At 39.3% G+C, this 25,446-nt stretch overlaps 1 protein-coding gene across 2 annotated transcripts in view; it reads left to right on the top strand.

Moving 5' to 3' along the window:
* Positions 1-25,446, top strand: part of ncam1a (neural cell adhesion molecule 1a) — a 70,451-nt gene that overhangs the window by 5,508 nt on the left and 39,497 nt on the right. For both annotated transcript variants that reach the window (XM_070844238.1, XM_070844237.1), the window contains exons 4-9: positions 2,635-2,795; positions 3,311-3,453; positions 14,103-14,253; positions 19,798-19,982; positions 20,563-20,659; positions 22,825-22,992. In XM_070844238.1, the coding sequence (XP_070700339.1) occupies positions 2,635-2,795; positions 3,311-3,453; positions 14,103-14,253; positions 19,798-19,982; positions 20,563-20,659; positions 22,825-22,992 (905 nt within the window). The remainder of the gene's footprint in view (positions 1-2,634; positions 2,796-3,310; positions 3,454-14,102; positions 14,254-19,797; positions 19,983-20,562; positions 20,660-22,824; positions 22,993-25,446) is intronic.

Below are 25,446 nucleotides of genomic sequence, written 5' to 3'. Positions count from 1 at the left end.
AAGGTTGAGCTTTATCAATGACACTACAGCGGTTAGACAGTGCCCTTCAGTAACACGATGCACTTTATTGCCTGTATCACGGCTGGATCCGGGGGCGATGTAGTAGTCTGGTGGATAGTTTTTTTGGGGATGTTGTTGGGCTATCTCTGCCCTCTGTCTCCAGCTGCTGGACGTAATGACAATGGCAATGTGCAGACAGACCGAGGACATAACACTGCATGTGTTCCATTACGTTACTGTCTTACAATATAAACTCTATGCATGTGACCATTAGCATACTGAATACACAGTAAGAAACAGAACATCAGTTAGAGTTCAGTTGGTGTGTGATGCCGACATTTACATGTCAAGTGTCAAGATCCAGTGTAGTCAAGTAAACGGGGGGCTTAAAACAATACATTTCTAAACAACATATATCATTTATTGGTTTCAGAGCTTGTTGTCAGTTCAGTCTTATTGTGCTCAGACTGTGAATGCTCCTGTATTTCAAGACTGTATGTCTCAGTCTCCTGCAATCAACTAGACGACCTGGAAACAAAGTCTGGAATTTACTTGTGGCTTCATGTCAACTTTTAACTGATGAAAACTCGGCCTTTCTGGCCAATCTCTGTTCAAAGTGTTTGTGCCCCGTTTGAAAAGATTCATTATGCATGACGTACATTTTCGGGGAATTAGTGTTGTAAGGTGTAAACAGGGCATAGATCTTAGTTAGCGTGGCCCTGCATTCAAATGTTGTGAGGGAGACATGATTGAGAAATAGGCTATACAAATAGGCTTGTATGAGGATTGTTTGGCAGGTTTCCACTCTACACACACTACTGACATTGCATGTCATTTCGCCTGCTATAGAAAACCACACTACCATTTCTGGTTCGTGTGGTTTCTAAAGCAAGCACTAGCGCTTCTGTAAACCTGTAGTGAGCCTGAATCTGCACCTGGTTGTGCACCAATGCGTTAAAAACACAAATATGAGATGGAACACTGGAAGTGGAGATAGAGAATAGGTGGCATATTTTTGTTTATTGGTGTGCAAAGAAATGGGAGAAATTGCACAACTTGTCTTTCCAAGATCATCTCAAAAATGAACAACTTGTCAAATCCCATTGCCCTTAAAAATAACCCATATGTTTGGCTGATATCAACAGAATGGCATCATTTCTCAGTGCCAGTCACTACTGTCAAAGTTGCACACTGTGTTGGTCCATCCACTCACACCAACTTCCTCTGTATGAGGTTTTGAGGCTCTATATGAATCTCAAACCACTTCCACCTTTGTTCCTGACAGATAATGCTTATGATTCACATGGCTGCTATAGAGGTCACCTGTCAGGTGAACATGAGCTTGGTTTAGGCATCCAAACATATGACTGATGCTAACTTTTCAAAGCTTAAAATACCAATATTATCAATCTTATGCATGAAAGTTAAATGGAAGATTCTAACTAGTGATTTTAATGTAACTCAATGAGTGTTATTTCACAAAACAAGAATCACCACTATCTCAGTGCTGTTGAACTAAAAAACAAGCCAGTCCCAATCACACAACATCGTGATATATAGTGATCTCTCTAGCAAGTGATATTTGGCATAGACAAGTACAAATAGTGGTAGTTGACGGACCTGGAACTAAATCCAAACTACAGTAGAAGCAGCTATTGGAACCCAGACATACATACGACCCCAAAATCTCTAGATTCAAAGTGTCTCGTACCTTCTAAGAAATAAGTATCGACTTCACACACAAACTTGGTAATGGATTTACCATTAGCTGATTTACTATGTGTCAAGTAACTGTATTCAGTATGAAATTTTGATGCTTGATTACTACTCAGTTTTGACAGGTATGAATAACCAAAAGGCCTTTCCCTTCATACAGCTGTTTGCTCAATGTACTTTCATATTAATGGTGCATCATTTACGGCTGTCATACAGCGGGACCACCGCTGTGCAGAGAAATCTTTTACTAAGGCTTTTTTTTTTGCAGAGATGTGAGTGAATAAGACTATTTAACACTCTGATGCTGCTCACAGCTGTCATCCATGCAGCAAAGCTGATGTGTGATGTGGGTGTTGGGGCTGAGGGTGATGCAGTTCCTGGCCAGAGGAGAGTTGAGACAGACAGCGAGGGTGTAAGGAGGACAGATGGGTTAGGCTGGGAAAAAACAGAGGGGTAAAGCTCTATTTGTTATTTGTCATTCACTGTCTGCCAGCAAAATGCTTCAGGAAGGCTGTACTCCAGGAATACTAATACTTAATTCCTCACAAACAGGATTCTGACTTCTTGCGAAGACTTCTGATTCTCAAGAGCAAAAGAGAGTATTCTCAGAACTGGAAAAAAACGTCATCAAATTGGTGTATGGCCTTCTTAGAAACACAGATGTAAGGGCTAAAGGAGAGCTGAGGCAAACAAAAGCTGTGGAATTGTTGGAGACGTACTCTGTGGCGTACAGTACGGGACAGATTTTTTGGTCTCCCAGCCTTTGTTGCACACCAGCTGCTCCCTTTGTGAGATAAAACCCCAAACACATCATTGTCACTGAGTTAAGAAAGTTATTGTATCCCCCTCAAGTTGTGTAAGCAAACACTTATGATGTGCACGCTGCCATGTCTTTTCTCTGTCTTCTTTCTGCTACAGTAACAACATTGTCCTTGAAACGGGTGATAAATACAGCCTGAACGAGGATGGTTCAGAATTGGTAATAAATGATGTCAAGAAAGTGGATGAAGGAGATTACACTTGCATTGCCAAGAATAAAGCAGGAGAGAAAGCCGAGGAAGTCAGCCTGAACGTGTTCGGTAAGAGAATAACTCCATTGGTTTACTATAGCATAAAGAACACTGTGGCTCTTTTTCTCACTCTGGCCTTTACTTTTGTACTTATTGACATTTGCTGTACACTTCTGCACAGCCTTTCCAGTGGCTGTGTGCAGGGTTACACAGCGTGAAGCATACAGTGTAAGGAGAAGCATGTCCTATTGAAAACTAATTAAGCCACCTCATAGAAAGATATCACACTAGAGTTTCTCTTCACGAGGGACTTTGCACTTGCAGCCTTATGTAATCATGTGCTTGCAGCTCTATTATAGGTCAATGGGGTATGAAACCACAACTCTAATGAAGCCTCTCTGTATACATTGCTACTGTAGTGCTAACAATATGTAACGGCAATGTAATGCTGCACTAAAGAGTATTTTTAACAATGGATTAAATTACCCTGCAAAGAATTATCTGCTAACTCTGCAGCAGCACTACTTTTTTAGATTTTTTAGCCTCTTAACAGCCATGATTTGCATTTCTTGTCTTGCTTCTAGTGCAACCCAAGATTACCTACCTGAATAACCAGACTGCCTCAGAGTTTGATGAACAAGTCACCCTGACCTGTGAGGCCTCGGGCGACCCCACACCCACCATCTCCTGGAGTTTTGAAAGCAGGATATTCACTGAAGGAGAGCAGGTAATCTTTTTTTTTTCTTTCTTTTTAGCTATTGTGGACAATGACAAGCAGATAAATCATTCAAACCAAGACAGGATTTTTAGGATCCTGTTTTTAGGATTCGTGTTTGTATGTGAAAAGCATCATGCCATATAAAGACCTTCTACTTAGTCTTAACTGGCTGAAAAAAACACTATCAACAAGTCTTTTAATGGACCAGTGTCTTTGGGAAAGGAATTGATTTATGATGTATTCAAAACATTTCAAATCTCATTTTGGTGTTTCACACAACTCCATTTAATATTTCTGGACTTTGTCTACACTATATTCTTAATAAAATACAAAACCTGTATCCACATTCCAGTAACAACAAAATCCATCATGTTTGACTAAGTCCTGAGGGGGTTCAGTTGCTCAAAAGCGTCAGTAAACCAAATGTTTAATCTTGCAGTGCTTTATTTCCAGCCACTCCATCTGAGGTCATTAATAACCAATCCATTGGCCAATCAGCTCAAACTGCTTACTGTGTTTCATACACTCAAAACCTCTTATTGAATCCTGCATTACCACCTGAATTAGCACCTTGAACAGTAAAGTTTGGTTCTACCATCTCTCTAAATTTTCGGCAGCCTTCTCCACTACTGCAGGAATTGTACTGATGATTTTGTACATCATGAATGTGAGAGGGGAGAGAGTGCAGATTGCCATAAAACCAATTTCCAGTCAGTGCCATGGTAGGATATGTCAGAGAAGTAACATTCGACTTCACCCCCCATTAAGCAGTAGCATATATAAATATATATATATGAAATTACTATGTCAAGTGCTTATTGGAAACTCGCATAAAATTAACTTAATTAGTGCAGTGCTAAAAGCCAGAAGCCCTGAGTTCTCCGTGTATCTCAAAGCCAAATTGTTTTGATCATCATCGATGCTACTCTGGCAAACAGCTGCGATTATCCACTTTGGATTTAAGTAGGCACTTTTTATCAGAATGAACATGGTATAAGAGCAGAGAAGTCTTTGCACGTGAGGCCTCATAAGGGCTATGCATCTTTGTCATGCTGTGGTGTATATCTTCGTTTTTCTCTTCATGTCCTTCAGGGACACTGGAGATAACACAGGATTAAACCTTTGTCTGTACAACACGGTAAAAGGCTTCTTAAAACGTGTGAGCTATGAATACCATCCTTATGCATTTTCTCCATTACAGTGTTCACAGCATGTTGGCACTCGCCAGCCTGAAGAGAGAATCTCATCCCAAGTCCATTGTTATGCTCTTATCAGGTCTTTAAAATGGTATAATTTTGAAAATCCATCTTAACGGTCTTTTCTGACAACAGACATCATATGAGCAGTAGACGGATTAGCCACTTCAGAGGGGTAATTTTCTGCTGTGAATGCAGTAAACAGTATTAAGATAATTACCTTCCTGCCTCTAGCAGGTTTGTGGATTCAGAAAGATTCACATACGTTGATTAGTGCTTCAGCTTGCATTAGATAATACAAAAATGATAATGTATCTTCATATTACTCATGAAAATAATGAAAGTTAGGTACTATGTGTTACCTTTGAAGAGTTCTCCATCGCCTGGGTTTTGGATTGGTACTGGTACTAAAATTTACTACCGTGCTGCAAGGAAATAATATGATTGATGAATATTAATGATATAACTTTATAGGTTTTTATAGACTATTTCTGCGGTAATACTCAGTCTGTGCTGCATTTTAATCACTCCCTGTCACGCCCTATATACTAATTTGTGATTAAAGTAAGTCATTGTAGCTGAGCTAATCCGTCCATCATCATCGGCATTCAGCAGTACATGAAATCTGTGTGAGGCTACAAGCTGAGTACTGCTGAGAGGTCTGTATGTGTTTTTGATGTAGTCAGTAACCATTAAAAAAAAAAATACAGAGTAAACAAACAGAAGGTTTGGCTTCTAGTTTTGGCTTCATGCCACTGTCTCTGTTAGATGTTTTCTAGTGCACTCTCTTACAACAGAATTGTCAGTGTAATATTGGTGCTCTTCTCCTTATATAATCAAACACAGTTGTATGAATGTTACAAACTATATATGCATGTAACAATAGGTGTGCTATTCTTGGAGACGTGCACAGTAAATGCAATGAAAGCACCTGTCCCGGTGTGTCCCAAAGGACACGAGGGTCCTCAGTTGCAAAATATTTGGGCCACACTGGCCTACTTTAATTCACAGCTCTGTCAGCTGTATTCAGCTAGCGCTGTGTGATGAATTGTGTCTCAAAGCTGCCATGTAGAGCATTCTTTAACAATAAAATCTTCAAATATTTCACTGGGAACCATTCTACCTTGGAAACATTTAGATTTTGTAATTTCTTACGGTCAACAAATCCTATTGAAAGACCAAAACCTACACGGTGCTAAGGCACGATTGCATATAAAGTTAACAGAAAGCCAAAAGTGGGCACTAATTTGTGTCTGCACATGAGTGAAATGTTTGCACTCATCCCGCAGCTTTAAGACTCCGGGTCGTTGATGTAAATAGAACTGGATAAAGAAGAGGAAATTAACAGAATAAATGGCTTTGTGTCACATTCTGTGCTGCTTTTTTGTTCAAGGGGTTTCTCCTCAGGAATAAATATCATTCAAGTAATGAGGTTTCACTTTTTCTCCTTCCACCATCTGTTATTAGGAGAACTTTCAAATTTTTGGCTCGTTTTGTGTTTCGTGCCAATAACCAATTACGGCAATTTCCACCAAATTCTGTGGAAGCGGAGAGCTGTGGTTGTTTGTCATCAAAGGCTCTGATGAATTTAATCCAGAACCTCCCTTGTATTATGAATGGTTTTCTATTTTTGATTTCTGCCCTCAATTCAATAATGCAAAGTGAGCATTTTTAGACTTTTAAAATCTTGCAAAAGGGGGTGCTTTAAAAAAGGGCCCTGAAAACTACTCAAGCTCTCTCTCACAAATCTTAGAGTAATCGTTTTACATTAACTTATTGTTAAATATGAAGGTATGGTATGTGACACAGCAAAAGCATTCCAACTTCAAGCTGAATTAGTCATTGAAATAAGTAAGTCACTGTGAAATTAGTCGCATGAATTGAAATAAAAAACATGGACTGTGTACAAAAACACGAAGAGCAAGGACGGATGAAATCAGGGATTTCCAACATGCGGAGGCTTTGCTTTTACCTGACTGTGCAAATGCAGCCGAAAACAGTCTTGTGGAACTGGGTGTTGTGCCAAGAGTTGAAATGCATGCAAAAAGTGTTTCTGCTGGTGGCATCTCATCCTCACTTTCATGCAGGAGAACATAATGGCATATTTCATAGGAAACATTCCCCATAATGATTAAGAATGTGCCTAAGAAGGTGCAGATTAAACATATGCTTTTGATGGCTTTCCTTGTAGCACCACCCTCAGGACAAGCTTTCAGTCTTTTTTTTTTTTTTTTACAAATATTATAATCACTCTGCTGTTTTTTTTCCATCCACTACTAGCTGTGTGTTTGACTTTCCAGTTTTTCCTATTAACCGTGCCATTTATGACTGCCAGTCAGTGGATGCATTCACACTGCAGAGTGCGTTTGCAGTGTGCTGAGTTTCTGAATCTTATCTTCCACCTGCAAGACAGGACTTGCCCGCCACCACTCACAGTTGTCACCGAGTATCTTCTTCCATTCACAGCCTGTCATCATCCCTCTCTTTCCTATCTATCACGGTCAGATCAATTTTGATTTAACGCCGCTGTAATCAGAAAATCCTGCTGATCATTTGGTAATGGCTGTCACTAATTTTCATTGGCTCGTCATTCATCACTGGTCCGTTTCCTGTTTGGCACAGTCTGCACTCCATTCACGTTCTGGTTCTACATCATGCCAGCCAAGGTACAAGAGCGCAGACATATTCATAATGATGTGAAATGACAGAACAGTCATTTTACTGGCTGCTGCTGCCTCTTTTGAAATTCACTGTCTTGTAAAAAGTGTAGCAGATGTTATAATTGTATCGTGTCTTGAGAAGGGATTTCAGTTTGATACTGAGGTCCTTTGCACATGTCATATTATATGCTTTTTTTACTCCATGAGATTAGAATTATCTGTAAGTAATTGTTATTAACGGAGGTGGTGTGCACATAACTGAATGAGTTAATCAAAAGACAGAATACCAGGTTGAGAAAGCCTCTGATTAGAAAAACAAAGTCCCCAGATACCGGTAATGGTTCCCTCATAATTAGTTTCAGTGCCCTGTTTTTCTTAGTGTGCCTCCAAATTCTCCCTTATTACAGTACATTAATTAATAGCCGACTGAGAAGCCCCCATGCTGCTCTTGGAAAATATGATCCAGTTTGGCATTTTGACCACTTCTGTAAAATCCCAGAATGCAGCTGAACTGCCAAGCCAGACATCCTGACCTCAGCATGACAGTCCTTTTCACTTCGAGAACCTTGAACTTAATGATGGTGGATTATGCTCTGTTTTGAATTTTAATAAAGTAGTATACATATATTTAACTGTGACAGAATTAATTAACTAATTGTATGTAATACATCTTGGCTGAAAGAACATTCAGTCTGAAAGTAAATCCCTCTCATCTTTATCAGTGTTTTTTTTATTTGGCTAGTTGTCTTTACATGTTTGTTAAGAACAAAACCAGTATTTATTGTTAACATTGTATACATGTCCTCTTAAGTATAAATCATGTTTACATTCCTGCTGACCTTTCCATAGCAGTGCTGTAGATGTTAGATTATGTTATGCTACTTTTCAGACAAGCATTGGTTTCTATTTATTTCACTGGGCAATGGAAATCAATGCACAAACTTGAGTCTGGTAATCTTTCACAGTAAACATTATGTCTGCATTAGTTTTTATCAAAGTTACATTATTGTTGCATACTTACAATACCAAGCAGACACACACAGTTCACCATGACTGATTACCTAACTCGCCTAACAATTTCAAAGCCACTGCAAGTTGATTTCCCTACCAAATGAAAATGGATGTAAATTAACCACCTGGAAGGTAGAAAAATGAAAAATCTCTGATATGTCCTGGAAATCTATTGGCAGCAATGAGCTAAAACACTGGTACGGTCCTTCAAACATGAAACCATTGCACGTCTCCTGCAGGTGCACTCATTCTGTGTGGATCCTTGACAAAAGCTTACTGTGCTCCACTGTGTCGCTGTTTGTCTTTGCTTCCTCTGTTTGTCCTCTCTAGGCTTCTTGGACGCGACCAGACAAATATGAGGTATGGCTACTAAATATGGTAGCCTGACTCTAGTTGTAATAGCCCAAACTTACACAGTAGACCCCCCCCCTCCTTTTTTTTTATTGCAGAGCAGAAGTGTTGTCAATCAACCTACATTTAATGCTCACTCTATTTAGTTATGCACTAAATATGTAGACCGTTAGACGCGTAGTACAGTACATTTAATCCATTTAGCTCCAGTACATATTTAGACATGCCCTATTTACTTGTCCTTGTTTATTTTTGTCAACAAATTTCATCTTGAGACATAAACAGTCAAAGCATCTCAAAGTAAATGTTGTATTATTTTTTTGCACATACAACATGCTGCTATTTCCTGCTGCATGGTCTGGTTAGTTCCCAGACTAAATGATTCGGGGAGGAAACGGATTCTTACATTGGGTCGTTGGTCGGCCAGCAGTTATGTACCTCCACACAGAAAACACTGTCTGCTCTGCTGTGTGCCATGGCACTAACTCACCAAGCAATACTAAATGTTAACAGAGTGATTTTGAATAGTGTAGCCTACTATCAAAAGCCTGGAGTCTGCATGTTTTCACCTCAACTGCACCTTCAGTCAGAAGGAGTCAAATCATCTGGGGCCTCATTTATATAACAGTCTTACTGTGTCTGCTCAACCAAACAGGATGTCTTACTTACCCCTGGTAATATCGAGGTAAGGCTATCCACTAGTCTTCTCTTTAATTTAGAGTTAAAGTTTTGAGATGTCGATCTCTGAGATGTCTGTGTCCATCCCAACATAATGTAAGTTGATGGAATTTCATTTGTAGTGTGTTCATTTAAGGTGCAGACATTACAGGGACTTGCAATTAGTTTGGTCTCAAACTTAAGCATGTCATAGGAAATGATGACAAGCATATTCATTCATAACATCCTTTCATACATGAGCTCCCTGCTGTAGTTCATTTGGACAGAAACATGCAAACTCTTGGCCCTCGTTAAAAAAAGAACTACTGTCCTCAGACACCATATAACAAGCTAACTTCACTCACTGCCCCACAAATGACAAGGAAAGGAATTAATTTACCATACTAAGCTTCACTGTGGAAATACTCAATGGACACCCTGAACCAATGTAACCATTAATAAAAAAGAAAAGCACATGATAAATGAACTTGTTCAAGAACTCTTCTACCACCGACAGCGTGCAGAGTGTGTGCACACACCCAGAATCCTAACCACTCGCTTCTTCTAAAAACATACAATTTGCCTCTGACTGCTTTCAATAATTTCATCAGCCGGTTGCATAATCCAGTGCTTGCATTGCTACTTCCCCTGTTTTTGTGAAATGTATTAAAATTATCACATAACATCAGTGTGTTCAACACATCCCAGCATGGGACCGATGCTGTGTCACATGGTCACCTGGACTTCAGGTTGTGTGATTTAAGGCTCTGCAGAGCACAGCTGCAGCAGATTAGATGCACTATTGTGTACAGTTCTGTATGTGAGACACACGTACATTGGTTGTAGATGTATTTATTAGTATCCCATAGGTCTTCCTTGCTTTTGTAGACTATTAGTTACCATTAGTACATGCACTGTAAAATATAGCCTCATGCTGTGGTTAAGTGTTGCTCTTTGTAAGTAGATGATTGCCAGTATAAAGATGTTTGTCCTTAACCCTTTAGTGTTCCCTTCTCGCACTGTTTTTTAAACTGCTTGTCTCTACTGGGTGAGAGGAAAAAGAGTAAGAACAGTATGTTTTCAGATATCCATATCTGGCTGTGCAAGTAAAAGCATAGAAGACAGGGATACCATAAAACTAAAATACCAGTCTTCATGCTTTATGTGTGTGAAGATCGGCCCATTGTTCTGCACAACAGTAGACATAGAAATGTTATCATGTTAGATATTATAATGTAGCCCATCTTAGAAAGTCAGCTGCTGATGAATGCATTTCTGACACCACGACAGTGATCAAACTAATCTATTGTCACCGATAATGGCTTCAGCCCTGCTTGCTTTAGATGGTATCTCCATTCAGCTCTGTGATAGGCGTAAATATCATGCTGCTAACAAGCAGCTACTGTATATGATTAGTCACACTGATAAATGCATCCTGAATGGTGATAATATGGTAAAGAGAACTGCAAAGTATTTACAGTGTGCCTTTATTTAATTGAGAAGTGCACTTTTGAAAGGAGAATGACACTTGAACTATCAAGGTCTGATTATAATAACTTGCCTACTAAATGCCATTGATGTCAGCAGTCCTGAATAGACCATTCATGCAATCCGCTTCAGCTCATAAAGTCAGCAGAGATCACATGACTATGTTGTATTAACCACAGATTTGTTTGAAGGTTCATCATTCATTACTAAAGTTGGTACTCACACTACACCAATGACAAAGCTTCTTGCAAGGCATGAACTCTACTGTTAGCAGGATATCTGTATAAGGTGCAGGGAATAGCAGATGAATACTCACCACTAGTCCATCATGAGCTGCTTTGTGAATTCATGGTAAGTGACTCAACAGCTATGTCTCTCGATCACCACGGCCCCCTCAATGTCAATGTTTTTATTCCTTTAGTTGACAAGGACCACTTAAACCATTAGTTTTAACAGACTGTTTAGTTCCTGGAGGACGCACATGTTCACCTTCATGTACAACATGCTGCAGGAAGATCCTGCTCCCAGTTTGGGCGATTTTTTTGTCTATTAGTTTTTAGCTTGTGTGGCCAGTTTAAGACATTGTTGACCATTTAATTACAGTATTTCTATCAGTAAGAGAGGGCAACCTATTGTTTAAAGAAGGTGACCAATGGAGAGGGCTTTTTACGCAAATGAAGGTGTCCATGTCCTGATTAGATTAGATTAGATTAGATTAAATTAGATTCACTTTCTCGTCCAACTCATTGGAATTTTGTCTTTGGCTTCTCCTGAGTGCAGCAAAGGTGCCTACAATACCCATAGGACTACTCACCATAAAATACATACAGAATGTAGAATATATAGGCGTGCAGACAGCCAATAAGTGACATAAATAATGCTTAAAGGTTCTTAAAAGTTCAGGTTATGGGAAGCCGTGGGTTATAAGTTCTAATGTTCCTGTGTTGGAAAAGAGCTATAAACTATAGGTTCTCACGTCTATGATACGTAACCAGCAGGCTGACAGGTTATTCCTCCAGAGGGAAATGTCGCAACAACTTTTTGGATCGCTCACTATGAAAATGAGACTCGACAGCTATGTGACACTCAGTCACAGACAGATTGTAAAATCGTTGGTGATACATATAAGATGTTCATCTAATCCCAGTAGTCAATCAATCGTTTATGACCCAATGCCTGACAGACTATTTATTCCCGTCATGTTGTTAACATTTTCATTGCTACCTTGTTGTCTTGTTAATAACGTGGCCTGTTAGAATTATTAGATTCTTTGTCATGCTTGTCTTTCATGTTGACTGCTGACAAACCAGAGTAATTCAACTACAAAATTCTCACATGCATCAACATCAACTGGTTTGAACATTTGTTCCCAGGCGGCATTTTGTATTTCCAGAAATCCATTATATGACATTTAATGCTGGATTAACATCTTTTTATAAAGCCCCAGTAGGGCTGTAGGTGTTGAAAGCAGCATGTACAAAGAGTGAATGGGGTTTGTCCACCGCATCACTGATGGATGCAGCCTGTGCAGATTCTGGCTCACAGTTGTAGTGCAGAATTTATGACAAGCAAAGCATATGTATTGACAGGTTATGTAAGACAGTGTCAGTCCCACCCTGCAAAACAAAAAGCAGTGAATTTACAAACAGGGAAAACTGTGAAAAATAATTTCCATGCTCTCCATTACAAGTCCACCTTTTGTAAATAATTTGGCGACAGAGCTGTATGATTAGAATTTATTAATTAATCCTGTTCAAAGGTCTGCCTGTTCACTTCCACCCCTGTTGTGTCATTTAAGTATTATCCTCCTTTAACGTTATACCCATTTACATTCCAACTATGTGCCCAGTGCAGACCCTACCTGTGTCACTGCAGTAAGACAAGATTAATGCTGCCCTTTCAAAGTGTTCCAGGACACTCCCTCAGATCCTCAGTAAACAGCAGAAATGTTTCTGCCACATCTGCATCCTCCTGCTCTGCAGGGGATAGCGCTTCACACCATAAAGCTAATACAACTAATATCATTCAATTATTTATAAAACATAAATGCTGAAGCACCTAGAATGCCTGGAATATTAATAAAAAAATCATGACAGCTAGAAGGAAGATGTATATCCCCTGTTGGTTTGAACTGTGTCGCCCAGAGGCAAGAAAAGCTGTTACTGTATTTTTAACAGCAGAGTTTTTATAGGGCCCGCTACATGGGTCCTCTTCATTATTCATGCCTTTCTGCCTGCTACCTTCTGCAGCGTATTTTCAAAATTTTATCTAGTTTAGTGTCCCGGTGGATGGGTTGCATTGGCTTTGTATGTGAAAATGGTCCGATGTGGTTACTGACAACAGTGTGGAATAGAGAACAGCCATTCTTTGGCCTCATATTTGTATGTGGTTACATGCACACTGCAGATCAAGCTAGGTTGCATTAGCAAAAAGGTAAGTGAGGTCATGGAGTGTACTGAGATGTCAGCTGCACACCTGTGCTGAGAGCTTGCTCTGCTTAAGGCAACCCTTAGTTGACCCCGCATATGCACAACTAAGATTCAGCTAAGTAGGCAGGGCAATAAAGGCAGATGAAAACAAGGTTTAACAAGCCTTTTGGCCCACCTGCAATTAGACTGTTACACTAACTCTAATCCTCCAACTAGACTGCTAAATGGCAGAGACAGTAATTGACACTCTGAAGGAGTTTGCAGTGTATTGGCCTGGGCTTTGTGCACCTGCTCATTCTCAAGATGAAGCAGGGATAGTTTCTCAGTGGCCATGATATCCTAAGGGACAATAAGTTGCCTCCAGCTGTAATTTTATTACATCCACACTGGAAAGGATAAGACTGTGTGTGTGTCTATATTTTTCTTATTGTCAATAATATCAATGAAAACACTTTGGTTCTTTTTTTTTTTTTCATTAAAAAATTAAAGACACTTCCTTCCAGTCTGTACAAGATTCTCTGTTTTTCCATTCTGTCTTTCTCTATTTGAACTACTGAACTTTAGGTCACCTGTCATTCAAACATTATTCATCACGGTCTCTTTGTTTGGAGTTTGTGTTCAGATCACAGTGCATCTTGTATTTTTTTACCGTTTAATTCCAAACAAACCTGATGCCTAACCTCATCACCTCTCAGGCTTGTGTTTTCTTTCTTTTTTCTACTTAGTGGGAAGCTTCCAGTGTTTACACCAATAAATATAAAAACTCTCAGAGACAAGCAAGGGGAATTACAGGATAGAAGGACATGCATTCATTTCAATGTCACACTTTCTAAGTATGAATAATTACTTTCTCCTCTTCTTTGTAGAGCCTTGATAGAAACATTGTGGTTCGCAGCCACGCACGTGTGTCCTCTCTCACCTTGAAAAACGTCCAGTTCACGTATGCCGGCCAGTATCTCTGCACCGCCATCAACTCCATCGGTCAGGATGACCAGCACATGTACCTGGAAGTCCGCTGTAAGTCACCCAACTCTTTTTACACTATTCTGTTTTAGTTTGTAGTGTCCTAATACAACATACAGGAATGCATGCATGAATGAATGAGTAAATGAATGAAGAAGAGGGAATATGGAATTTTTACTTTTCATTTCACTCTCAGAATGAAAGCAAATAAGGTGCCGTATTTTGAAGTTGAACTTAGAACTTATGCTTTTTATTTTGACTTTTTTAGAGTTCTGACATCAGTACCTGATTTTCAATAATATTTTTCACACAGTCAGAATCCTATTTCAAAACAGAGTGACTGCTGCACTACTTAATGACTAATATAGATCAAAGAATAAGTGTCAGTGCTAGAAAAACTCATCAATTCTCCGCTGAAACAGGGACTGAAGTTGTTAAGTCAGGATATAAAGACTGAATAATTCTCAAGAAAACTGTAATTTTTCCAAAGACAGTCTTCAGATGAAATGACACAAAATCATTAAGTCAGTTAAAAGAGTTTGTCTAGTTGTAAATTGTAAAATTCCTTTCTTTGACGGTGATACAGCAGCATTCTGTGGAGTTCAGTGCACTCCAGGAGTAATTTCTTTGGAAATGATGTTCTTGGTGCCAAGATGTTTTTTTTTCCAATATGTCTATTTCTGCTCAAGTAGTGATTTCCTCTGTTTCTTAAAATGGTTTTTGACAGCACCCTGAGAACTTTTCTGGGCTTTGTTCATTAGCTGTTGATTTTACCTGTTGGCAGAAAAATCAATAATGCTCGCAATATAACAGTAAGAGTAAGAGTGCATGTCTTTCCAGTCCAGGAAAGCTTAAACTTCAGGCCTTTTATTTAAACCACAACATGCGTTGTAATGTTGTTTGCATGTGTACATTTTTTTTTCCTTGTGTGATTGGCTGATGTTGGAGTGAAAGAGATTGAGATTTTTGATTCTGATGGGCTGACAACAAAACCTGGAGCTGGTTTCACTCGCAGACTGAAAGACTAGACTAGTATTCCATGTTCAGAAAGAGTTGTGCAGCCAGTTGCACCAGCTGACAGATCAGTTGCTACTCTGCTCATTTCTCTCATCCCCGCTCGCCCACAATCAAAACATTGTTGCAGAGAGTTTCACCCAGTGCATTTTCAGAGCAAAAGGGAGAGAGAGACGCTACTATCAGAGAAATCAAGAGGCCTACAAGACTATTTAACTATAAAGGAAGGATTCTGTGCTTGTGGTGTGTGTTCTTATCTCAACAACTATTCATCTGATCTACTCCACTCTTGGCATGTGTATGGCTGGGGACTGAGGGAAGTGCAGTGTCAAGTTTGAAGTTGCTTGGATGTGAAATGTTAGAGATATTATTAAAAGAAAACATTCAGCGGATCTTGACCTCTGCAATATGCCAGCCTCTCTACATCAGATGTGTGTGTGAGCCTGAGTGTGTATGTGTGTTCTTCGCACTTCTCAACAGCTGTTCATTGGCGGGTGTATTGCTGGGGACCCATGGAAGTGCAGTTTCAAGTTTGAAGTTGATCAGATGAGCTGCTCTCTAGAACAATGCAGGGGGCCAAACCATTGGCCTGCTCCGAACAGCCACGCATTCCCAACTGCATTAGTTTTATTAAGAAAGAGAACTTAACGTATGCTATCACGTGAATGATATTTAGCTTTGGATAAAACCGACGGCTTCAGTCAGTTAACATTTACGTCTTTGCTTGGCACAGGCTGCAAAGAAAGTCCCAAAAATAATCCAAACCAAAGTAGGACCACAGGAGGAGCTTGTAGACCACGGAAATGTGTCAGAAGATGCAGTTTGTGCAGCCACCTGACCCAGGCCTGTAATAGGATGCTAATGTAACCATGATAGTGAGCTTGCTTCAAGTTGCTTGGAGGTGTTCATATCCATTTAGGGTCAGCAATGTAACACTAGCTGCCCCCTTTTTCTTTAAACCTTTGGCTCTACGATCTACATGGGTCATTTATTGTCGATGTAAACACTCTCAAATTAAAATTGAAGGTCAGAACCTGAACCTCATATTCACTGTTTCACTTCAACTCTGATGTGCTGGAGTACAGAGGCAAAACAAAACTGCCTTAATAGTTAGAGACTATGTATCTAAACATCAGGAGAAATGAACATACAAGCATGATAACAGAAATGTGCTTGTGTCCTGCTGTTGTGTTTTGGCATGCGTTTTCCCATCAGTAACTGAGCAAACTCAAAACATATGCTTTGAAAGATTTTACTTGCATAATGGAAGCTAAATTGTACGTGATCTTGTTTTGGAAATCTATCGAATGTTACCTCTGTGAAAAAAGAAAGTGATGAATAAAGCCAATGAATGTTTAATTGGATTAATAAGCCCTGCTCTCAATGCACCAACAATTTGCTCAGAGATATAATCACAATGCAGCATTGATAGAGTTGCTTGAGGGCTTGCAGTTAGCTAGAGTAATCAGCAAATAATCAGGTAGTTGATTCACTGTTGCCAAGCAATTATCGATAAGAAAAGGTGCTTTGTCTTGAGCACAGCTCTCACTCTGTCCGCTCTATCACCACTCACCCACTCACACAATGAAGACGTTATCTCAGCATAGAACTTCCTATCTGCTGCACAGCATGATCCCATTAGCTGGGCTGAGTGTGTCTATATTTTTCTGCTGAAGGACTGATAGGAAAGTGTTAATATCTTCACTGTTTGAACTCCTTTTTTGTCAGCGGCCGAGGTTTGTTTTGCTTGAAAGTTTAATGAAAACACTATTTGAGCTGCAAGCAGGCAGGTCACCTCTTAGTAGTCATCACTACGTCCTGTTGGGTTTACAGTCAGAAATGCCAGCATTTCTTTTTTTGTAGTTGCCAAGTTCGAAACACAATTACAATCAGGATTGGATGGTAACAGATTCAATGTAATTGGGATCAGATAAAAAGAAATAATCTTCCCAGATTGCATTTATTATTATTAGTTATATATTAGTTTATAGTTATGTTGTCAAAGACTACATCATAAAATTTTTGCTCACATCTTTAAAATATGACAATTTTAAAATTATCAAACTATTTTTCATGTTGTACTTGTTTCACATGGCGGCTGAATAACCAATTTGTAGAACTCAAACTTTTGTGGTTGCATCAATTTCTTAGAATAACATGCAATATTTTTTACGTCTAATACTGAAGTAATCCAAAAGTAATCAATAAATTGTTTGTAATCCAACGTTACTAGTTACTAAAACTGGTATGTTGCAAATTGTATGTACTTTCTGAGATGGTGCACCAAAAAGACAGTGTGTGAGACATTGATTGGTTGATTGATTGTTTGGTTTATTGATTGATTTAATTATTTCTTTATAGACCTAGTCGTTGTTTTTGTTTTGTATGACTTTTGTGTTCTATGTGATCTACATGAGCACCACTAGCAGACACATCCCTGTTATTTGCAGACATAGCTAGCTTAGACCAACAGACTGGGAGGCTACAGAAATCAAACAGGTAGGTCACAGGTATTGTAGTGAGTCAATGAGGCCCAAAAGCAGAATTGATGGAAGGAGCGAGAATGTAATCAGTGCTGCAGGCATTTGGGCATCTATTGACTGAGCCTCTTCCATCAATCGCAGTGGCAGTTCTCAAGGATCCAGAGACTGAAGTAAAATCCCAACAATGTCAGGGGCCACAGCATTCCACGGCACTCGGGAAGCAAAGCATACTTCACTGCATTCAGGAGCACTGCTCAACGATATGAGGAAGATATAATAAAAAGGAAATAATACAGTAAAACAGTCAATGATGAGGCAAAATGCAGGCTCAAGGTTAAGAGTTTTGACCACATGATATCAATTTAATTCAGCGAGCATGTCAAAGTATTGCTAAATGGGGCTCACAGTATGGGATGAATGGAGCTGTGTTATTGGTATCTCTGCAGCTTTCATAGGGCAGTCACAGAAAGAACGGATGTCATGCGGATCAAACCAGAAATTAACTATAAAAATCTGTTTTTGTAGGCAGTTGGAAGCGACAGTGTTCAGCTCTGTTGTTTTTGTTGACGCGATTCTCTCGCTGATGGCACTCAGCCATTAGAGACATTAAAGTTTTCATAATTGCTGAGCTGAAGCATCTTGCAGTAAAACAACGCGTTTACTTTATGTCATAAATGAAATGAGCTAAATTTAATGTTCCACAAATCCAGCACAGGTCGTTATTAAAGCTGAAGTAGATATCATAAAAGAACTTGCATGGGATGTATAAATGTAAGGCAAATACAGCAACACTTTGTATTTGTTTACTATAAAGACTGCAGGTTCTGCTGTCATTGCTCTGATTGCTCCAGCTGCTTTTAGGAGTGAGTTTTAAATGTTTTTTTGATTACAAAGATTGCTAAATGAATTATCTCACTGGTTGCCATGATGACATCTGCTGATAATGCTGAGAAGATGAGCTTCGGGGAGGGAAGGAAATATTGCCTACCCACAATTTTTTGCTCCTGCAATAAAAGACTCTGTGGGCCTTTCGCAGCTGACTGATTTCTATCAGTCCTGTGGATTTTTTATCCAGAAATTTGATGGGTTTGGTGATAATGCGCATGTTTGTGTAAAAAGGATAGAGTCACCAGAGCATCACATTTTTCCTTGTTCCCACATAATTCTGGAATGACTTCAAGATTTGGTTCTGGATTATAGAAATATTACATTAAGATACCTGTTGGATGAAAATGAGAATGTACTTGTGAGCATTTTATTCATGTTGGCAAAATGCATGCACAAACCAAAGCTGGTCGACCACTCAGTTCTGCCAAGTTGTGCCTGTCCAAAATAAATGTTTGAGGTCCAAAGAAAAATCCTCAAGTTGGAATAGAACTCGTGCTCACGCCTGCCGAGACAGGTCCTCTAGTCTGAGCTGTTCCAAGATGGATCTTGTCCTGTTCCTTAGCTGTCCCAGACGCTAGGACAGTGTTGAAACATTTTGATTTTAAAAAGAAGTGTGAGCAGAACAGTAATTCTGAGATTCTGAGACGTAGCTTTTCATATTTAATTCTGTATAACAGAAGCATACACAATCTTCTCTTACTTATCTGTTCTATTGATTTTGTTAGGACATGTCCACTTGCTAGCTATGCCTTGTCTGATGATATTGTCTTGTTTTGCCTGGATGTGCTGTATAATGTTGGTGTTTACTTCTATTTGGCACTTTAGCTTCATATATAAAAGAAGCTTTTCCAATCGATATTGCTTCTATGTGTTGACTATTGTATGTTCAGTCATTTTTTTCTTGGGGACATTGTTCCTCTAAATGGAAGATTTTTCTTTGGAACAATTTTCAATTAAAGTCACTGAGAAAAGGAGAAAACACATACAGCAAGTCCCTAATTTCATTGTACCGCAATGACAATGAAGCCTATTCTATTCTAAGTCTACCTCGAAGAGAAAAATATGAACATGAAATGAATTAATTTTTCCTGTGGTTAGTTGATCCATGTATCATGGCCACATGAACCAGACTGAAGCAGTTAACACTTCAGATTATCAGTCTGCTCGCCTGTTGTAATGTTTGCCATCTTTACTCCCCTGTGTGTTGCTGCAGATGCTCCAAAGATCCTGGGTTCAGTGACAGTGTACACATGGGAAGGAAACCCCGCCAACATCAGCTGTGAGGTGGAAGCTCACCCCGGAGCCTCGGTGGTTTGGTTCAGAGACGGCCTCCAGCTGCCTTCTGCCAACACCACCAACCTGAAGATCTTCAACACACCAACCATCAGCTACCTGGAGGTCTGCTGCAACATTACTGACATAGAAAAGCAGAGGAGTTACTAGAATACAAAGCGACAAATTATGAACTATTTGAAGCAATTGGAAATAGTTTTAATTATGATGTGATTCTTAAACAAAGCTTCATAAAGGCTTTTTTGTATATTTTTGTATAATTGAGTCATATTAACAGAAAAAAAACAACAATGTAGAAGTAATGTAAAAAGGAATTTCTATTTGTTTTCCATAGATTGAAACAGGAAAACACATTGTCATGAATAGCTAACAAGTAATTCCCAAGCAGCTCTGAATGCAATAATTGAGTAATTATTGAGTACAGAGTGCTATATACAGTGTAATGAAGCAGTGTAATGATTAGTTCCTACAGCAGATATGCGTTGCATTTGCATACCGGCCCCAATCCAAATGAATCACTCTTGATGAATAAACTGCTGAATTTCAATATCCCAATAAGTACCAATTACATCCAACGATGTACATACATATTCAAGTTTTTGGAGGGTCTTTTCAGTTATTTCTTCACAGGTTCTCACTACATGATCTGATGTTTCTCAGTGTTTCCTCTTTTTCTCTCTCTCAGGTTACCCCTGATTCTCAGAATGACTTTGGGAGCTACAACTGTACAGCAACCAATACGATGGGCACCGAGTCCAAGGAGTTCCTTCTTATCCAAGCAGGTTTGTTCACCAAAAAATCAAGCATTACATTTAACTGAATGTGTGAAAAAGTTCATTTAAAATCCCACATTTGGGGTTAGTGGGGAGTGTTGGAGGTTTTAGTGACTTCATAACCCACCCATGATGTGGCAGCACCTGCCTGTTCAGTCTGTGATGCTTTAAACCAAACCACACCACCGGGAAGAAACAAACAAGATAACATTTGTGACTTTACCGGCTCATATTGCACAAGAACTGAATACCACCCGAAGCTTCTCTCTCCCATGTCAATCTTCACCCAACCAACGTCATACTACCCTATATGGTTCTAACCTTTCTGTGTGGGAAGACAGGGGGTTAACAGCTCAGCAATAAAACCAGGCCAAGGGCCATTAGAAGTCAGAGATAACATTTAAAGTGAAAGGCAATCAGAAGGCAGTGTAGGAAGCTATGTAAAATATGCATATGAAATCCCAGCAGCAGACCTTTTAACAAGCTGTAGTCAGTCAAGTGATCTTTTAATAATTCCAGTAAAAATGGCTTTACAGTAGTGAAGAAGCGAGGTAATGGATGTATGAATGACAGTTCCCAGATTTCTAGTGAATTTTCTGACACGCCTAAACTACTGTTATAGTAATTTAGGCTCTTAGTTTAGATACAAAGAGGGATAGAGAAACAAATCTATTCAAAATCTGGATTTCTGCTCCATCAGCGGAGATGATTAGAATCCCTGTTTTATTTGTATTTAATCGAGAAAAGATCTGAAACGTCCACTTCTGACTGTTCTCCTTGAGACAATTAACAGCGTCGTAGCTAAGATACATCTGTTAATAAATGTATGTATGAGGTGTCCAAAAGGCAGCTTGTAAATAGAAAATAAATTCAGACCATGCAGTCCACAAATTCTAATTTTCTTTGCACTGCTTTTGGTTTGTGGAAGCTTCATTTGGTATACAAAAAACGTTTCGGATCCATTAGAGGAGGCGGGTCACTCAGGACTTTGTCTAAATACAGTGTAGTTGAATTAATTGTGCTAACAACCTTTGCTGCCACTGTGTAATATATTGTAGTCCCTCTGAGGTGTTTTCTCTCTGCTTTTTCATTTGCTGCACAACTCATCAGTATGCTGAAGTGACTCCTTCCAAGCATAGCTGGTCTAAAAGGGTACTATAAATCCATAAAGAACCTCTCTAATATGTCTTCACCTTATTTTCCACAGTGATATGTAAATGAGAAAATTCAACATTTAGCATCAGGCAAAGAGCTTCGCTAAACAATGTAATTTCAATTTCAAGGGTAATTAAGCAGTTTCTGCATTATATACTAATGGTACACAATGCAGAAAAGATTAGGCAGTTGTATTATTACAGAAGGAGGATCATTTTCAGTCATGTCTGTTTGTCTCTGTTTGCATGATGCTGGTGAATGTCTCTTGGAGGTGTGCAGACATACATACATGGTTTAAGGATTAGATGATTCATTCACCTGCTCTGAGATTAACATTCAGTGTTGCTTTCTAATTACCAGCACTGAACATTGGTTCCAGTACTTGTATTCATACAATGCAATGGACATAATGCCCACCTGACAAACTGATTGGCATTATTCGGTCCTTCCCATCGAAAGATAAAACATCAGCATTACAGTGTGAACTTCTAAACTGTGTAGGATGCTCCATTGCTGTGATACACTTACTTATACACTTAATGAATCAGAGTACAGCTCAGACTGGAGGTAAAAGTGTCCGGCACATCAGTAATCAGGGGACATTAGGCTCTGGGGTACCGGAGGCATGTGAAAAGAGCTGATGTGGAGCAGTACATTATCAGGAGGTGTTGCAGTGGCTGGTATCAATCTGAGCCAATCACGTCAGCTCCTTTAATGCCTTTAAATGCCATGCTCTCCCTGCAGTCTAGTAAGGCACACGTACAGTCCTGCAACCTTACACTGTAGGGACACTTAACTCCTTCATAAAGTCATGCTTTATTTCAAAAGCCCTCACACAACAACCTAATGCTTCTATACAGTAATATCTTCCAATAACTAGTATATCATAAGACAATAAAAATCCAATGGGTTGTAGTCACTACATTGACACAAGCAGTAAACAGTGTATACTGTGTATACTAGAAGGTATTTTGCATATATGTGTTTTAGAATGAGCTTTTGTGTGCACTCTTTTGCAGAGGTTCCATCAGCACCAGAAATTCAACAAGTGGAACCCTTCTCCAGCACAGCAGTGGTAGAGTTTGACGAGCCCGACTCCATGGGGGGCGTGCCCATTATCAAGTACAGAGTGGAATGGCGTCTGCCTGGCCAGGCTTGGATTAGCAGGGAGCATGATGCTAAAAACGGTAAGTTATCTCCTGACCAAGGTTCATTGGATGGCAGAGGCATTTATAAAAAGCTGTGTAAGTTAGTAGATTTACGAACACAATTTCAGAATTAATTTTGGACCGCTTTTGCAATTTCATTTTGTTGATAACTAATGAAAAACACCTGCTACGACATAGATCTTTGCCTAAATGTGATTCAGTGTTGAATAAGTCCCTGAGCCCCCAGCACTTGCCTGTGTTCTAGACGTTTATTTATTGTTTAATGAAACACAAGTTGCACGTTTGCACACATGGCCACACTTCCCCTGCTTTCATCATAAATCTGCATTCATTATTTTTAAATCTATTTTAAGAGGTGTTCTAAGACACCACCAAACAAACCGCTGCAACACATTTAGATATTACAGGAATGAACTTAGCAGCTTCGTTGTGAAGTTCTGTCCATCATTGAAGTGCTTGCAATATAGACTCCTGATATATTGTTTATTCAGCCTCCTTTTAAGACTCTCTTCCTTTGTTGGGTTTACTTTGCAGTGTAGACAGTTGTAACTAATGCTGGAGTAGCAAGTTTTCCTGCAGGATATTCAGCCATTGAATAACTCTTACCCTGGCATCTGAAGGGACGTGCACATGCATCTTCATTTGTAGAAGAGCCAATAGGAACACTCTCATGACTGAAGTCTCCCATCACGGGCTACATTGTTTAAAGCCTGAAAACAGGGCTGAGAGAGCAGAAGTCTAGTTTTCTCTCAGATCACACCAGATGACACCAAAAATAAAGTGCCGACCCCAGCTTTATGATGCATCCGCTGCATCAGCTACACTATTTCTCATGCTATTCTAGTCTGTAGCATCCAAATGATGCATCTTGCTTCAAAAGGAAGAAAAAGCTTGAATGAATTAAGGATTTTTCTTTGTGTGTCTGGTCATTTACATTACCCATCTTGCATGTCATTATTCAGACACATATCTAACAATAATGGTGACACTGGAAAGGGAGACTGAAAATGCCTTTTCATGGTGCAGCTTTCACAAATATATAAAATTATGATGTCCAAATTCTGGCAAAAATAAATAAATAAGAGTCCTCAGGTGTAACATCAGGAGTACATGGTAACATTAGCTACATATTCTATGTTCATTGCGCACAAAGGGAACTCTAGTGTCAAAACGTAAATCCCAAATGTAGATTAAGTTGCAATGCAGCAATGCAAGTAAATACAAAAAACAATTAATTCTTCTTTTTCTTCTCATTATTATAATTACTATTATTATAATAATAATAATTATTATTATTATTATTATTATTATTATTATTTGTGTTGTTCTTGTTATTTTAGTGTTGATTTCCACATGAAAGAAATATGGATCAAATCTTCAGAAAACAACAGCCAGCAAAAGCAGTTAATCCAAACATGACAGTAGCTGATGTCAGGAGAAGAGGTGGATCACACAGCGTCGCCTTAATGACAGTCAGCTCAGACTCTGACAGGCCCCAGATAATATCCCCGTCCCACTGAGGGTTTGTGGCTTTTACAAATCTGGATGGTTCTGGTCCTGGCTGCCACATGGGACGTACCAGTCAGTGGCTGACGGGATCTGCTGTCAGCTCAAGGCCCAAGAGCCGCCTGTCATGGCAGCGTATACTCAAAACAAAACACATGCACCCACGCACCAACACTAAATGTTACCATACATATCTCATTCAGCCACATCAGCTACTGCGCATCCAGTAAAGTAAAGCCTTTCCAAAATTCACTGAATGGAGCTTGTCTTGTAGCACTGTGCACATTTGTTATAGTGTGTTTGTGACATTGATTAGTGCAATCAGGAATACTAAATGCTTAGGTATTTAACATACAATGGAAAGTATGTTTTTACTGATGAAGAATTATCAAGTGACTGAAATGTAACAAAAAAAAAGGCTATTGAGTTTCAAATGTATCTCACAATATTGTGAATCAGGGCTGCCATCACATGTTTGAAAGCAGTACTGCCAGATATAGATACCACACCCATCACTGTCGGTCCATTTATAGATACCCACATCTGGGGTGAGCATGAAGCTAGTTAAAGTAGACCTGCTGTGCTTTCCACTGCACCTGTAAACCTGTGTTTTAAGGCTTTCTGTCATATGTCTTATGCATTTTCTAAATGATCATGTGCCTGTATTGAATATGGTCTCTGATAAAACACCAATGCACTGCAGTGAAATGTGTGGTGCAGAAAGACTGAAATACTTTACCCATTTGTGTTAAAATGCCAGCAGACGTGTCATTATGGTCGAAGTGCCGACAGGAGGGACTGAATACATTGATATTTTTAATCTGTGTGGCATTTTTGTTCAATTTCAGTTGAACTTAAAGGATAAAGCCGGTGTTAAGCTGTTTTTTTGTTAACAAATCCAGACCAAACCCAACAATAATTATTCCGTCTCTCAGTAGTTTCTGACTCTCCTACCCAGACCCATCC

Source organism: Pempheris klunzingeri, chromosome 14 (assembly GCF_042242105.1).
Source record: "Pempheris klunzingeri isolate RE-2024b chromosome 14, fPemKlu1.hap1, whole genome shotgun sequence".
In the NCBI taxonomy this organism is placed as follows: Eukaryota; Metazoa; Chordata; class Actinopteri; order Acropomatiformes; family Pempheridae; genus Pempheris; species Pempheris klunzingeri.
The sequence above is the reverse complement of the archived record's forward strand: the minus strand, read 5'-3'. Positions and strand labels throughout refer to the sequence as shown.